Raw genomic sequence first — 14,595 nt, 5'->3', positions numbered from 1 at the left:
CCAGGGTGTTCCTATAAGTGGATAAAGGGAAGTCCTAGACAACAGTCTGATAGACCCAACTTCAAATACCTCCTCAAATTCTTACTGGAGGATTCTAGCAGTCACAACATCTGAGCTTGTTTCATCTGCAAAATAGGAATAGTTGCTTCCAATTCCAAATTGCTAAGACCAGGTAACATATAAGTGGAATGCTTTGCACATCTGAAAGCACTATTCCTAAATCCTAAATTCTAAATCAGGGTTTCTCAGTCTTTTTGTTTAACTTGGGACTCCCTGGCAGTCTGGTGGTTTATGGTTCCCTCTTCAGAATAAGGTTTTTACTTGCATGAAATACATAGTTTTAAAACAAAGGAAACCAATTACATTGATGATTATTGTTTAAAAATCCCTCCAGGTTAAGAATTCTTGTTCTAAAATTCTTAAAATACCTCACTAGTTGCTTGGGCTCTTATAAAAGCACTATGAAAATACATCATCTTTTTAATACAAAGGTAACACATCCAGTCCCACCCTTAAGAAAAGTCTTCTACTGTGAAAGTGTTCTCAGGACAAGTAATAGGCCAATACTCCTGCTTGAGGCCCTGAATACCATGACACCTATTTGAGAAATGACTGGCTGATTTAGGTAAGGGATACATCAGCTGACAGGGAGGTGAAATCAATTTCATTGGTCAATTGTCAAATTGTCAAAAAGACAATTTGGCAATCCTGGACTTTATGGAAACTTCTTCTGAATTGCTGGATGAAAGCCCAATCTTACCTGCATGCCCCAGCTTTGCAGGGGATGGGGAGATGCTCCTGGTGGCTGTCAGCCTCTAATTGCAGGCAACTTGCTTTCTTCAAGTATTACATCAAAAACAAAACAAAACAAAACAAAACAAACAAAAAACAATCTCGGGTAAAGGCAATTTTCTTGGGGAAATGGGGCTCTTTTGAGGGCAGTTTCTAATTTTTGTGATCTGACCTAACCTCAGTTTCCCAAACCATTCCCTTTCAGAAGCTGATAGGGACCTCCTTTCTTCAGATGGGACTACAATTGGTCCGAGTTGTTTCCAGGCCAGCCAACTATTGAATATACAAATCGGGCAGCAGAGTTCAAATGGCATTTTCTGCAGTGGGTACAAGGAACTAAAAGCTAATTCAAGTAAGAGCAATGTCATCTTATAGGACTCAGGAAATCTTCCACCACAGCAAGCTTTTAGGAGAAAAAAAAAAAAAGCCCATAGGAGTGTTGGGAGCATCTTGGCCAATCTGAAAAGGCTTCCTGAAAAGGGAGAGACCAATTTACATTGTCCATCCCAAGTATCAACGTAAAAGTGAGCAACTCAACGTACCACCAGGGACAGCTTAACTATCCTTTATGCCTAATCCCCTTCTCCCTCAGCATTATCTTCCCCCCTCCCCACCAACCCCCTCTCTATGGGAGAGAAGGACTGGGCAGAGACAGACACTTTGGTATGGCAATCTTTATATCCACAACACAGAATAACCATGCACAAATCCAGGGATGCGGGGCTCTATTTACAAAGAAGTTTGCACTGAACTGAACACAAGTGCTGTGGAGCAGAAGAGACAGATATATGAAGAGAAAGGTCTGCACTAGCCCTGGCTTTCCCATGCAGACTAAGCCCGTTTGTGGCAGAGCAATTACTCAGCAATGTCCACTATTGACCAACTTAACCACATCCAGAAATTTGGCCTGTGTCAGGAAAACTCCCTCTAGCTAACTTAGACCTCTACCTGTACTTTTAGAGGATGGGTCTTAAGGGGAGGGAGTGAGGGATTCTGGTCAGTCACCCGCTCCCCTCCCCACCATGTATACTTCCTCTTAGCTGCTGTTAACTGGCTCAGGGCCTCTGATGACTTGCCACACTGTTACTCCAAAGAAAACCATCTTCCAGGCAGTCCATGAGCTAGGATACTAAATCTCTCATAACTCAGGGGTATTTCTTAAGCCACATGACTCACATTTTCTGCCTTATGCCACACGTGTCAGAAGTCTCTTCTCCCGGCAATAAATTTCCCAACACCCATTTGCAAGTTAGCTGCCAAAGAAAGTCAGCAGGTAGCAGACTGAAGTATGCTACCAAAGTGGAATTGGGGATCAATAATGCCAAGGAAGAGGTAGGGAAAGGCCAACCCCAACCCTTAAGCAAAAGGCACCAGGTGGACCTAGGCCTGCTTGTCTCATGGCCAAGGCTAACTGAGACCCTACTCCTAAACTGGATCATCCAAAGGGATAATGAAAGAAGAGGCCCAAAAAATAAAAGGCCTTAATCTTCACCCCCAGGCAAGAAACCAGATAGCAGCAGCAGGGCCCTGAAAGATAGCTGTCCAAGACAGGGTAGCTATGTCATTTCACACTGCCCTAGAAAGTGGCTTTAGTATGAAGGCCTCTAAGCTGGTGAAACTTGAGTAATTTAGTCAGAGAAGTCATAACTAAGAAGGGTTTTCCAGAGTCTGTCTTCCCTTTCAGTGACTCTGGCCCTGGTTTGAAAGAGATAACCTGTCAGCAACCTGATGGTGTCTTGAGAGGCCTGAATCCTGAATAACTTATTTGCCTGTGTTCCTCCCAGAAACTCTACCCTTGCCATAGTCACAAGCCCATCTCTATCATCTTCTTAGAAATTACATAAAGGCAGGATGAAACTAAGCCCCAGTTTCAACAGTTGCTTCTACCTACGGCCAGCAGAAGTTGATTCCTAGAGCCTTGGGGGGTCCTGGAATGTTACCAAGTTAAAATTTCTACCAACCCTTACTAACGAGCTCCAATCTCAGCTCAAGCCTTGGGCCAGAAGGAAAAATTGTTGAGAGCTGGAATAATTGCCTGCTATAAAGCTGAGAAGCAAATCAAGGGACTTTGAACAAGGGGTATGGAATATACTGCCCCGACTTGAACTTTATAGCAGGCCTGGAGCAGGGTACTTCAAAGAAAAGAAACATCATCTCAGAGCCTGACTCCTTCTCAAAGGAGAGGCAGTTTGTAACACCAACATGAACGATTCTTGAGCAGCTCTTTCCCTCATCTCTGATGATCCCTGATCAGAGATCATTTGCTTTCTTCCATGAAGAGCAAACTCCCTGTAAATTTACAAGACCCAGTACTTTAAAAGTAGCCCAAGGATGACAAGGAAAAGAAACTACATTAAGGAGCAAATGTAGTGCCTACTTTTAAGCCAATACAGCTTAGCCAGCGGGACAGAGACTAAGGCTCTATCTCACCATTAAGGCCAGTGAAAGCACAGATGTACTGTAGGACAAATTCCCAAACCCAATGGATTCTCATCCATTCTATTCCAGCCACTTCGAAAGAACAGCAACACTAGTGACCTCTGATACCTTGCACTTCATGAGAGAAAGAGACTTCCTCTTTCCAGTCATGGAGCAACTGATTCTCCAAAGCTGGGAGCTGGCTGAAATTCAAGCCTGGAAGACTCTACAACGAAATTCTTCCCCAAAGGAGAGGAACAAGGTCAGGGCCCTGGATACCCTTCCTGAGTCCATAGGACAGACTCCTTGAAAGCTAAATATTCCAGAACGGCTAGTTCTCACTTGGCAAAGATCCTAGGACAACTCCAACAGGTTATCAACCAACCTTGAGAAAATGTCTTTGTCTTTTACACACACAATTGGAGGAAAAAACTCTCCAACTTAGTACAAACTTATTTCAAACAACACCTGAAATGTTAGCTCTATTTATCCTTGGTCACCCATTCAGGAGGTTTAAGTTGCACCACTAGCACAAGGCAACCAAGACCCTAATTAGCAAAGAGGCTTGGATAGGGCACCACACCCCAGGAAGAACCTACAACCAATGTGTTCAGAGAGCAAGCTCACAGCCTGGCTGCACCATCACTAACTGATCTGACCTGCTAGAAAGTGGGAGTGTAATCAGGTTTCTCTTGTTGTATCAGACAGGGATGAGTAGTGGTCAAGATTGCTTGCTGAGGCTAGTGGGCATCAGAAAAGTATAACTGTTGCAAATAGCATCCTGGCACTGAGGAAATGAGACAAGGGGCGAAGGAACACAGTTGCATACAGGAAATAGAATTATACATTTTAGTAAAGAGAAAAATTATAGCCCGAGAGTCAATTGTCAAAAGAATAAAAGGGTAAGGGAAAGGGTCTAGATGCTATGATTTGGCATAAATTTTACAAAATGTATAAAGAATCTATGTTTTTCTACAATAACAAAACCCAAAAACTCTAAGTGCAGTTATATACAAAACATGAGAATATTGCTTCCCTTGCAAATGGGTTTCAGGCAAGATGGCGAGTTGGAGAGGGAGCTGTGGGCATAAAGGAGGTTAACAAGGGTCTGCACAGGCTAAAGCTGGTCAGGATTCTGGGACAGGAGGGACAGGCCACAAAGGAAGGGCCAGCACTTGCTAGATGCTCAGGTTGAGGAAGAGGATTATCTCTGGTAGCTGACAAACCATTCCATCATTTCAGCCTGCCCTTGGGCTCCTGAACCTCCTCCTTGAGCCAAGAGGTTCCCAACAATCACTCTCCCTAGGACTAGACCCAAAGGCTAACTCTAAGTGAGGTGGAAACTCTGGGAAGCATGTCAACGGCCACCTCACCATGGGTCTTCAGCCACCAAATGAGAACCCCAATGCTCATCACAGGATCCCAATTGGACAAAACAGGACATCTGAGGAAAAGATTTTTTCCCTCTTTAATTTCAGCACACTTCCTTCCTCCCTTCCCTGCTCCCCATGTTCCCCAGAGATCTAAGGATTTATGAAAAAGTTGGGCTAAATGCAAAAGCAAATCAGTGTAGGTATGTCTTTAGCCGTGATACATGAGGTCTTGGTTCCTCCTTCTCCTCCCAACAATCACTAGACAACCAAATGGCACTGCCCAGGGGAGCAGCCAAGTCTCACCTTCTGGGAGCAGAGCCTGCACGACCAGGCCCAAAGTCAGCCCACTCCCCTGGAAGCCTGAAAGGGGGGTTAGGCCTACAGTTAATGCTCAAAAATGGACGGTGGGGATGGGGGAAGAAACGAAGATGACAAAGAGTCACTGAATCACAGGAGATAACTGCAAAGACGTGCACACACGTTTCTAACTGAAGCACAGCGAGGTAAGGGCAGGCAGGGAAGGCGCCTCTGGGCGCGGGTGGTCACAGATTCTGGCAGCACTGAAGTTTGTTGGATTTCTGTCCATCGGTGGTGGGGGGGACGCTGATGTCTACCACATTGTTGCCAGGAGATTCATCATGTGCAGAGCGGTCAGCAATCTGCTTCTGGGATACGATGCGGTAAATCTCTGTGGGCAAACAGATTTTGGGTTAGCAAAGTAGAAAAGGAACCTGCCAAGGTCAGCAGAAAGACACATATGGGACACATGTCCCATATAGCTGTATCTTTTGACTAGAAAAAACACACCCAAGCAAAGAGCCCTGGACCACACAGAGAGGTGATCTTGCAGCTCCCTCTTTCCATTTACATAAAATCAAGCAGTCCCTATTACAAAGTCATTAGGGGCCATTACTTCCAACCTTAACACCAATTTTCAGGGAAGATGGGATTCACACCCAGCTCCAACACACAAAACTTACAACATTCCTTCATTTGTGCCTCAATTTTCCATCTGTGATATGGGCTTCTTGTTTCTGTTTCCTTTTTTTCTAGGGAACTTAAAGTATTCATGCATTAACAGGTCAGGTGTTTCTCATATATGCTTCAGGTATATCATGCCAATTTAGTCCTGGGGGGGGGGGGGGGGGGGGGGGGAGAGCTGTGTGTGCATAAAAGGATACATGTGAAAGGGATCCAGTCACTTAACACATTGTTTGCCTTGGTTTCCTCAACTATGAAATGGGGATAACACCACCAGCTATCTGGCAGGACGTTTTTTAAATTTTCTTTTGTTTTTTGACATGGCTGAACCACAAAGCTATTAAATGTTTACTAAAAACAGCAATGAGGTCCTGGGAGAGGGAATTGATGTACTTTGGTGGTTTACTGCAATGGCTTCATCTAGGCTACTTTGACTACCCCACTGAACTATATGTATGTGGTCAAGTCTGGAATAAAGTGGCACAATTCCTTCCTCTGTGATCCTTCACACCAGGGCCTTCCTGGAGAGAGGCTGAGGATGGGGATGGGGCCAAACTTGGGACCCAAAGATAGCTCTGAACCAGTCTCACTCCTCTCCCAAGTACCTGCTCTGTCCACTTTGATCAGGTCTTGTTCTTCCTATCTCTGGAGGAAAATAGCACAACTCTAATGGCAATAGGCCCTGATTACAGAATTCTACAGATATGACTTCCTTCTGTAATATGACCTTATTTGGCAATAAAAAAAAATGTTAAGTTCCATAACAAATTCTGGCATCCCAGAAGAGCAGTGAGTTTCAGGCAAATGAAATGATTTTTGCTATATGTGAGACAGGGTACAAATTGCTGGGAAGACCATAGTCTCCATTCAGTGAATCTCTAGCAAATCCAACTTCCAGCTGCTCTCAAGACTCCCACCAAAACTTAGCTTTTTTTTTTTTTTTTTTTTTTTAAGTTTTTAGTTTTTGTCTAAGTTTTTGCCATGGGTAATCACTTATTTGCCAAGATATTTAAATGTATTAGAAAACTAATACAGAAGATATCATACTCAGGCATACTTCTGTTCTAATAGGGTATACCCTATTTCTTCTCTTGTCACTCTCCCAGGGACAGCACATTCTATCAGCTGGAGTCATTTAAAAGCTTCAACTGTCAAATATAGACACCTAGATCTCAATGAGTGACAGTCTATCTACTGCTTTTGCAGAACAGTGTGTTTACTATGAGCATCTCCTTTCTCCACTTCCCAGACCTAAATGTGTTCATCATATCCAAATCAGGGATGACCAATAGGTTGACTAAATATACTGGTTTAATTTAATTAAAAACTTATGGGAAAACACTATTCTGGCTATAGCTTATAGCTTTGTACTAAGTCCCCACCTAAAAAGTTACTATGACTGTCCCAGTCAGAGAAGAATTTCTAGGAATCTGATTTAAGATGTTGGAGAGTTGTGAACAAATACCTAAAACCTCTAAAGGGAGCCTTGTTCCAACCAATTTGTTGCTGGTTCCCTCAAACCCAAATACTCAATAAGGATGAAGAGGTGGGGTAAAGAGGAGTAGAGAAAAGATGGGGGAAATTCCAAACAATTAAACAAGTGCTATTTCTATATATAATGAGACACACACCTTTTAAAAAGCAGTAATATCTCTGGATGATCCAGCAATCTGAACTCTTTTCCTTGTCAAAAGGATTTTTATACCTTAAAATCCTAAAACTTTAAATCATTTAAAATCTAAAAAAACCTTTCATCAAATATAAACATTGAAGCTTTACTTTTGAAATAAGCTTTTAAGCCTGGAAATAGGAGTAGACAAGCTATTTCCCCAAATTGTTGTTCTTATCTGACTTCTTCTGGCCCCATTTGGGGTTTTCTTGGCAAAGATCCTGAAGTGGTTTGTCATTTCCTTCTGCAACTCATTTTACAGATGAGGAAATTGAGGCAAACAGGGTGAAGTGACTTGCCTAGGCCACATCTGAACTCAGGTCTTCCTGACTCTAAATCTAGCAACTCTCTATTCACTGTGCCACCTCACCTCCCAGATTTCCCCAGGAAGCTGGTTTTTTCCCTTAAATTACCACATTTCTTCTGCATTTTTTTCTTTCTTTTCACTTTCCTTTCAGTCTTTTGTCTCTTCCATTTTCTCTCTCCACACTGACCATAATGCAGTAATAGGATATATTTCTTATTACAGAAATTCCAAGAAAGTCAAGAGCTGGAGGAGAGCTTTAAAAACCACCTACTTCAAACCTGTACTTTATATAAAAAGAAACCAAAGAAAAGAAATTTCCCTTAGGTCACTTGAAGGCTTGGGGCATATCTAGGACTAGAAATCAAGTCTCCCACAGCTTCTTCAACTTTGCACAGTTGTTGGTAACTAAAATTTTATGTTCTTGATGTATTGTTGGTGGAGGTGTGAATGATCCAATTCTGGAGAAAAAATTGGCTCTATAAAGCTATGCATACCTTTTGATCTAGTAGTGTCTCTTCTAGGTCTGTATCCCAAAGACATCATAAAAAAGGAAAAAGTACCCACATATGCAAAAATGTTTATAGCAGCAATTTTTGTGATGACAAAGAATTAAAAACTGAGTGGACACTCATTAATTGGGAAATAGCTGAACAACTTAGTAGTATATGAATGTAATGGAATACCATTGTTATATAAGAAATGAGCAGGCAGATTTCAGTAAAACTTGGAAAGACTTAAATGAACTGATACTGACTGAAATGAGCAGAACCAGAGGAACATTATATACAGTAACAGCAACTTTGTGTGATGACCAACTTTGATAGATTTAGCTCTTTTCAGCAATACTATGATCTAAGATAATTCCAAATGACTCATGAGAGAAAACGCTACTAGAGAAAGAACTATAAACAAAGCATACATTTTCACTTTTTTTCCTTCCTTTTAATTTTTTGTTTTTGTTCTGATTTTTCTTTTACAACATGACTAATGTAGAAATATATTTAATATAATTGAACACATGTAACCTCTATCAGATATTTCAGGCAGGGGAACCCAAAATCTTATAATAGGTGAATAATGAAAACTATCCTAACATGTAATTGGAAAAAAATAAAATATGAGTAAATTAAATAAATAAAAAGGAAAAAGCGTAATGTTCTTGAGTCTTATAGTACATTACTGAGTAAATGAGTTACTGAATAAAAAACACTGGGTAAGCAGAAGGGGTTATAGAGAATATATGAGCCACTCAAAATTTCTGCTACTAAAATCACTAAATTGCTTCTTGAACTCTTGCTTTAGGCCAAGGTTTAATCAGCCCTGTTATGCCCATGCCATACCCAGCCCAGATCAAGACACCGCTCACCTGTGAGAATGTTCTTAAAGGCTTCTTCCACATTGGTTGAATCCAAGGCTGAAGTTTCAATAAAAGACAAATTGTTTTTCTCTGAAACAAAGAGAAGGTAATTCTAGTTAGTGCCTGGACCCTAAAATCCTCCCTTCCTTACCATAACTCCCTAGTGAATTATAGTTGAGTTTTACACTATCTCTTCCTACCAATCCTGCCCTCCAACCTCAATCTTGGCTTGTTCACAACATGATGGCCAGAAATCACAAACTGGGCCCACTACAAATTAATGTTATAATCTCACCCAAGTCCTCATTATTGGAAGGCAACGCATTTCTATCTTACTAAACAATTTGTTATCCCACTCAAAATCGTGGCTATTCCAAATACTATCCTTCCAGAGCACTACTTTTGTCCCATCCTCTCATCTGAGGACCTTGACTCATACTTTACTGAAAAAATTAAGGCCATTTGTTAAGAAACACCTTTTCCCCTTCCTCTTTATTTCACATCACTTTGATATCTCCTTTGTCTTCCTTTATCTGTGTCTCACACTAGGAAGTGGACTTTTTCCTTGCTAAAGCAATCCCCCTTTTACATGTACCCTTGACTGCATCATCTCCTATTTTCTCCAGCAGATTATTCACTCTATCATCTCCACTTTCTCTATAATATTCAATTCTCCATCTACTGGCTCTTGCCCTGCTGCCTGCAAACATGCCCAAGTCTTCCCCATCCTTAACCCCTCACTTGATCCAATGAGAGCTATTGTCCTATAATTCTCTTCATCTTCTCCAATAAATTTCTTGAAAAAAGCTGTCTTTACTAGTTGCTTCTACTCATTTACTTTTAAATTTTTTCTTATAAATCTCTCGCAATCTGGCTTTCAATCTCATCATTCGGTTGAAATTGCTCTCTCCAAAGTTACCAATGATCACTTAATTGCCAAAACTTCTTCTAATCATCTTTCCTCAATCTGCAAACTTCCTTTACTTAGTCACAGCAGTAATGCATTGCTGATCACCCTCTCTTTCCCATCCAGATTTTCAGTGTACTGCTCTTTCCTAGGTCTCCCACCATCTAATAATTTCTTTTCATCTGCCTTGCTGCAACTTCCTCCTTCAGAACATTCTCACTAACCATAGGTTTCCCCAAAGGATCTGTCCTGAATCATCTTCTCTTCTCCCTCTTTATTTTTTTGCTTGGTGATCTTATAAGCTCCTATGGGTTCAAATGTCTCCTAAACTTGGTTCTCCATTATCACAACTCTCTTTTGAACATTTCAAACTCAACATCTTGAAAAACACAATTCATTATCTTTCTCCCAAATCTTCCTTCCTTCTCCTAGCTTTCCTCTTTGTAAGGAACTACTCTAAGTGAACCAGGCTCCCAATCTCAAGTGTCATTCCATCCTCAACTCACTTCTCATCCAATTTGTTGTTTTATTATTTCTATCTTCACAAAATTTTAAAAATATATATACACAAAGCCCTTCTTCCAGTACAGGTTTACATGTAGACAAAAGCATCTTACATTCATTATCTTACGAGAGCCCTGGGAGGTGAGTACTAGATATTATTTCAATTTATAGTTAAAGAAATATATTTAAGGTTTAACATATATTGGATTACTTGCTGTCTAGGGGAGGGAATGAGGGTAAGAAAGGGTGAAGAAAAAATTTGGAATGCAAGGTTTTGCAAGGGTGAATGTAGAAAACCATCTATTCCTGTGTTTTGAAGATAAAAAAGCTTTATTAAAAAAGAAAAGGAAAGATATAGGCTTAAATGACATTGTCTAGGATATCCCAGATGGTAAGTCTCCAAGATAGGACTTGACTCCAAGTCTACTCTGCCAAGAAAAATGTCCCCAAAAAGATTTATCAAATCTCTCAAAGTTGGATTTTTTTCCCCTACAATAAACTCCATCACTTCTTCTAAGTAGAAAACTTACAAATGCATTTGAATGCAATACAAGGGGTGCAGATCCTTCTCTACTCACATTTTAGGGACTGCAATTTAACTAACGGCTCAATTTTACTACCATCTTCCCTGAAATATTTCCTGAAAGACTTTGGACAACTCCACCCAATTCTGCTTAGCTTTATCTGTATATCTCCCATAAAATCCTTGTCTTCTTGCTGATCTTAGCATTTTTTCCTTACTGTCACCACCAGTCATTGTCATAAGCACATCTCCAGATAGGTTTTTCTTGCTCTGTAACCATTCTATCAGTTTCTTCTGCCAAAGACCCATGTGTTCCATGAATGCCATATTCAGATATGACTCAAAACTTTCCCCAGAATTTTGTCAGTTTTTCAGTTTCCACACTGACCAATGATCCTGAGGTTAAGTGTGGAAAGTGAAAAGCTTAGATCTAGGTTCTTCCTTTTTTTCCCTCATTTTCTCTCTTTCTGCATCCTTAGCACTCATTCCCAAGACTTTTATTCTTTTGTAATCTTGCCCTTTTATAATATATTTTCTTTTCTTCAGCTTACAGACTCCACTCCAAAACAGCCATAGGAGGCTACAAACTTCCTTCTCTTCCTCCCTGCTTTGGATGACTTAAGTTTAGAGCTTCCTCCTTTTCATCACCTCAATTTTTCCTTTGCTTCTAGATAGTCAGATTGTTCTTCCTCCTTGTCCTGTGACCTTTTTAAAATGGGTTTTGTAGGTCATTGCAAACCTCTCTCTTCCTCTACTTACTTCTGGGTCAGATTGTAAATGTTTGTTGGCTGACTTACTAATTGACCCTGGAATCCTAAATACTGTGTTTACTTTTAGAACCCCCAAAATCTACAGGGCTGTCTCTTATTCTGTGAATATAGGTGCTTCCAATGTACGTGAATTTATATGTGTCAATATACACATGACATTTATGGCAATAAATGTATTTGGAAAGGCAATCTGGCACAGTGAACATTCTCAGAGTTTGGAAAAGCTCAATTCAAATCCTACTGTACACATGTATTAGATGCGTCACCCAAGCCATGTCCCTCAACTTCTGTGCCCTAGACAAATCTTTAATACTACAAGTTACAGAACGTGACTGATCTGAATTAGTGGAAGGAGTTCCTCAAAGCAATGAAATCTTAGGCCTGCTTAATTTTATTATTCTTATACATATGATTATGATTTTCAGGGAGTAACTATCCTTTCCAAGTCCTCCTAGAATGAATGACTTCTTATATCCTGAGATCCCAAAAATTCTGTCAGTGAATGAGACAGTCTGGCAGCTCTCAACCAAACTGAAGAAGCTCCCATGCTAGGCCCCAGGGACTGCACAGGGCTGTGGGGTGAGGACCAGTGGTATAAAAGGTCTCAATACCAAATTGCCCACAGAGTGATGAAATTTTCAATCATAGCAATTTTGTAACACTAAGTCCTCAAGGGGTTTTGACTTGCATCAATATGTAACAGTGAAGTAAGCATAAGTGAATATGTATGTATCTATGTTATAAAATGAGGCTCATCAATGTACAATTTATAAATATTATACAGAGAGCTCCACTATATAGTAAAATTATGTGGGAAATAGGAATCTGTAAGATGAATACATAAGCAAAGTGGTCCTCAATATGGAAATCTTCACATGATAAAGAAATCAATCACTGCTCTTTAGTTGATGGGAGATTTTTCCAAGTCCACACATATAAGGAAATCTGAACATGGGGCCAAAATTCGTAAGATATATACAAACTCAGAACTTGGGGAAAGTGAGGTAGAGGGTAATGAGGTTCCTGCTCTGGAAGCTGAATGCAATTCTAGCAAATTCACTAATAAAAACACTACTAGCTGATCAACAGAAAACAAAATGGATGTGAAAACAGGATTTAGTTCATAAAGAATTATTTAGAACTGTGTCAAGAAAGGCACAAATTTACAAGCCTGAGGAAGGAAAAAGAAAAAAAAAGGTCGGACTTGTACATGTAGAGGCTGATACCTTTACATCAAAATTTAACCTAGAGCTCATATGACTCCACATGCATATACTTAATTGGATTTTTCCACTGAAAGTCTATTGAAAAAGCTTCTGGTTTTGCCTTTATTATCCCTAGTAGATAGAATTCTTTTGAGTAAAGGGAAAACTTTTTCTTTTCATGAGGCATCTCATAAATAGATCAGTTTTATCACCTTTCATATCATGGAAAAATAGAAAAAGAAGGTTCCTAAAACACAACAAGTTATACTGGAAAGAGCACTGAACCAGAGATGGAAGGGTCTGGATTTGATTTCAGCCCCAACCTCTACCAGCTCTGGGATTTCAGGTAAGTTACAACCCCTATAAGCACTGGTTTTCTTATACATAAAATAAGAATAATTATAATTGCATTACCTACCCTTACAGGATTATTGTGAGGAAAGTGCTTTACTTCAAACACTCTAGACCAAAGAATCAGGGTATAATAAATTCCATGACGGCAGGAAGTGAGTCACATTTAATCTTTCCATTCAGATACCTAGTATAGGGTCTTGCACACCAGCTAGAGATAAAGGAATTATTTATGGAAATGAACCTTAAACCAGGAGATCATTATATACTTCAACAACAATACTAGATGATGACTAGTCCTGATGGATCAGGCCATCCTCAGCAACAAGATCAACCAAATCATTTCTAATGGAGCAGTAATGAACTGAACTACCTATACCCAGAAAAAGAACTCTGGGAGATGACTAAAAACCATTACATTGAATTCCCAGTCCCTATATTTATGCACATCTGCATCTTTGATTTCCTTCACAAGCTAATTGTACAATAATTCAGAGTCTGATTCTTTTTGTACAGCAAAATAATGTTTTGGTCATGTATACTTATTGTGTATCTAAGTTATATTTTAATATATTTAACATCTACTGGTCATCCTCATTTAGGGGAGGGGGGTGGGGGGGGGGTAAGAGGTGAAAAATTGGAACAAGAGGTTTGGCAATTGTTAATGCTGTAAAGTTACCCATATATATATCATGTAAATTAAAGGCTATTAAATAAAAAAAAAAAAAAAAAAAAAAAGGAAATGAACCTTAAGTACTGAGCTCAATCTCAGCGCTGGGCACAGAAAACTCCCAGATTCAAGTTCCCCATCCATCTTGTGGAGTACCCCCAGATCAAGGTCACCCACCTGCGAATGCCCGGGCCTCATCAGTGGGCACAGCACGGAGATGGCGCAGATCACTCTTGTTCCCCACCAGCATGATGACGATGTTGTTGTCAGCATGGTCACGGAGTTCTTTCAGCCAGCGTTCCACATTCTCATATGTCAGGTGCTTGGCAATGTCATAGACCAACAGGGCTCCTACAGCTCCTCGGTAGTACCTGAGAAAAGATTAACAGGACCTAATTTGATCATGTGATCACACCACCTATTCCAGTCTGACTTGGCTTCAAGCTAAATTTTAGTACCATGTGTTCTTTACAAAACAGAGATTAAAACAAACCCAGAAATGGGGCCAAGATTATCTTACCAAGGGTTGTCTGAAATCAATGATCAGAGAGTTCCAGATATGACTCATAAGAGTAAGGCATTTTTCATGTTTCCTGGTACTATTCTACCAAGGTCCCCAGAATCCTCACCCACCCAAGACAGTTACTCTTTTTGATAAATATACCATACCCTAATGCTATTTTTTCCCACATGGAAATGAACTCAATAGGCCATGTACAGAATCACAGAATCCAAGTTGAACATGACTTCAGAGGTCATCAATTGATC

The 14,595-nt window shown here is 40.2% G+C and overlaps 1 protein-coding gene across 1 annotated transcript in view; it reads right to left on the bottom strand.

The window, feature by feature from the left end:
• Positions 1–1,451: 1,451 nt before the first annotated feature.
• Positions 1,452–14,595, bottom strand: part of RAB11B (RAB11B, member RAS oncogene family) — a 39,504-nt gene continuing 26,360 nt past the window's right edge. Inside the window, exons 3-5 of the mRNA XM_012542284.3 lie at positions 14,005–14,198; positions 8,907–8,987; positions 1,452–5,271 (exon numbers count right to left, since the gene is read on the bottom strand). Of these exons, the coding sequence (XP_012397738.1) occupies positions 5,126–5,271; positions 8,907–8,987; positions 14,005–14,198 (421 nt within the window). The 3' untranslated portion in view covers positions 1,452–5,125. The remainder of the gene's footprint in view (positions 5,272–8,906; positions 8,988–14,004; positions 14,199–14,595) is intronic.

This window comes from Sarcophilus harrisii, chromosome 1, assembly GCF_902635505.1.
Source record: "Sarcophilus harrisii chromosome 1, mSarHar1.11, whole genome shotgun sequence".
Classification (NCBI taxonomy): Eukaryota; Metazoa; Chordata; class Mammalia; order Dasyuromorphia; family Dasyuridae; genus Sarcophilus; species Sarcophilus harrisii.
Note: the sequence above shows the minus strand (reverse complement) of the source record. Positions and strands in the feature narration are given on the sequence as shown.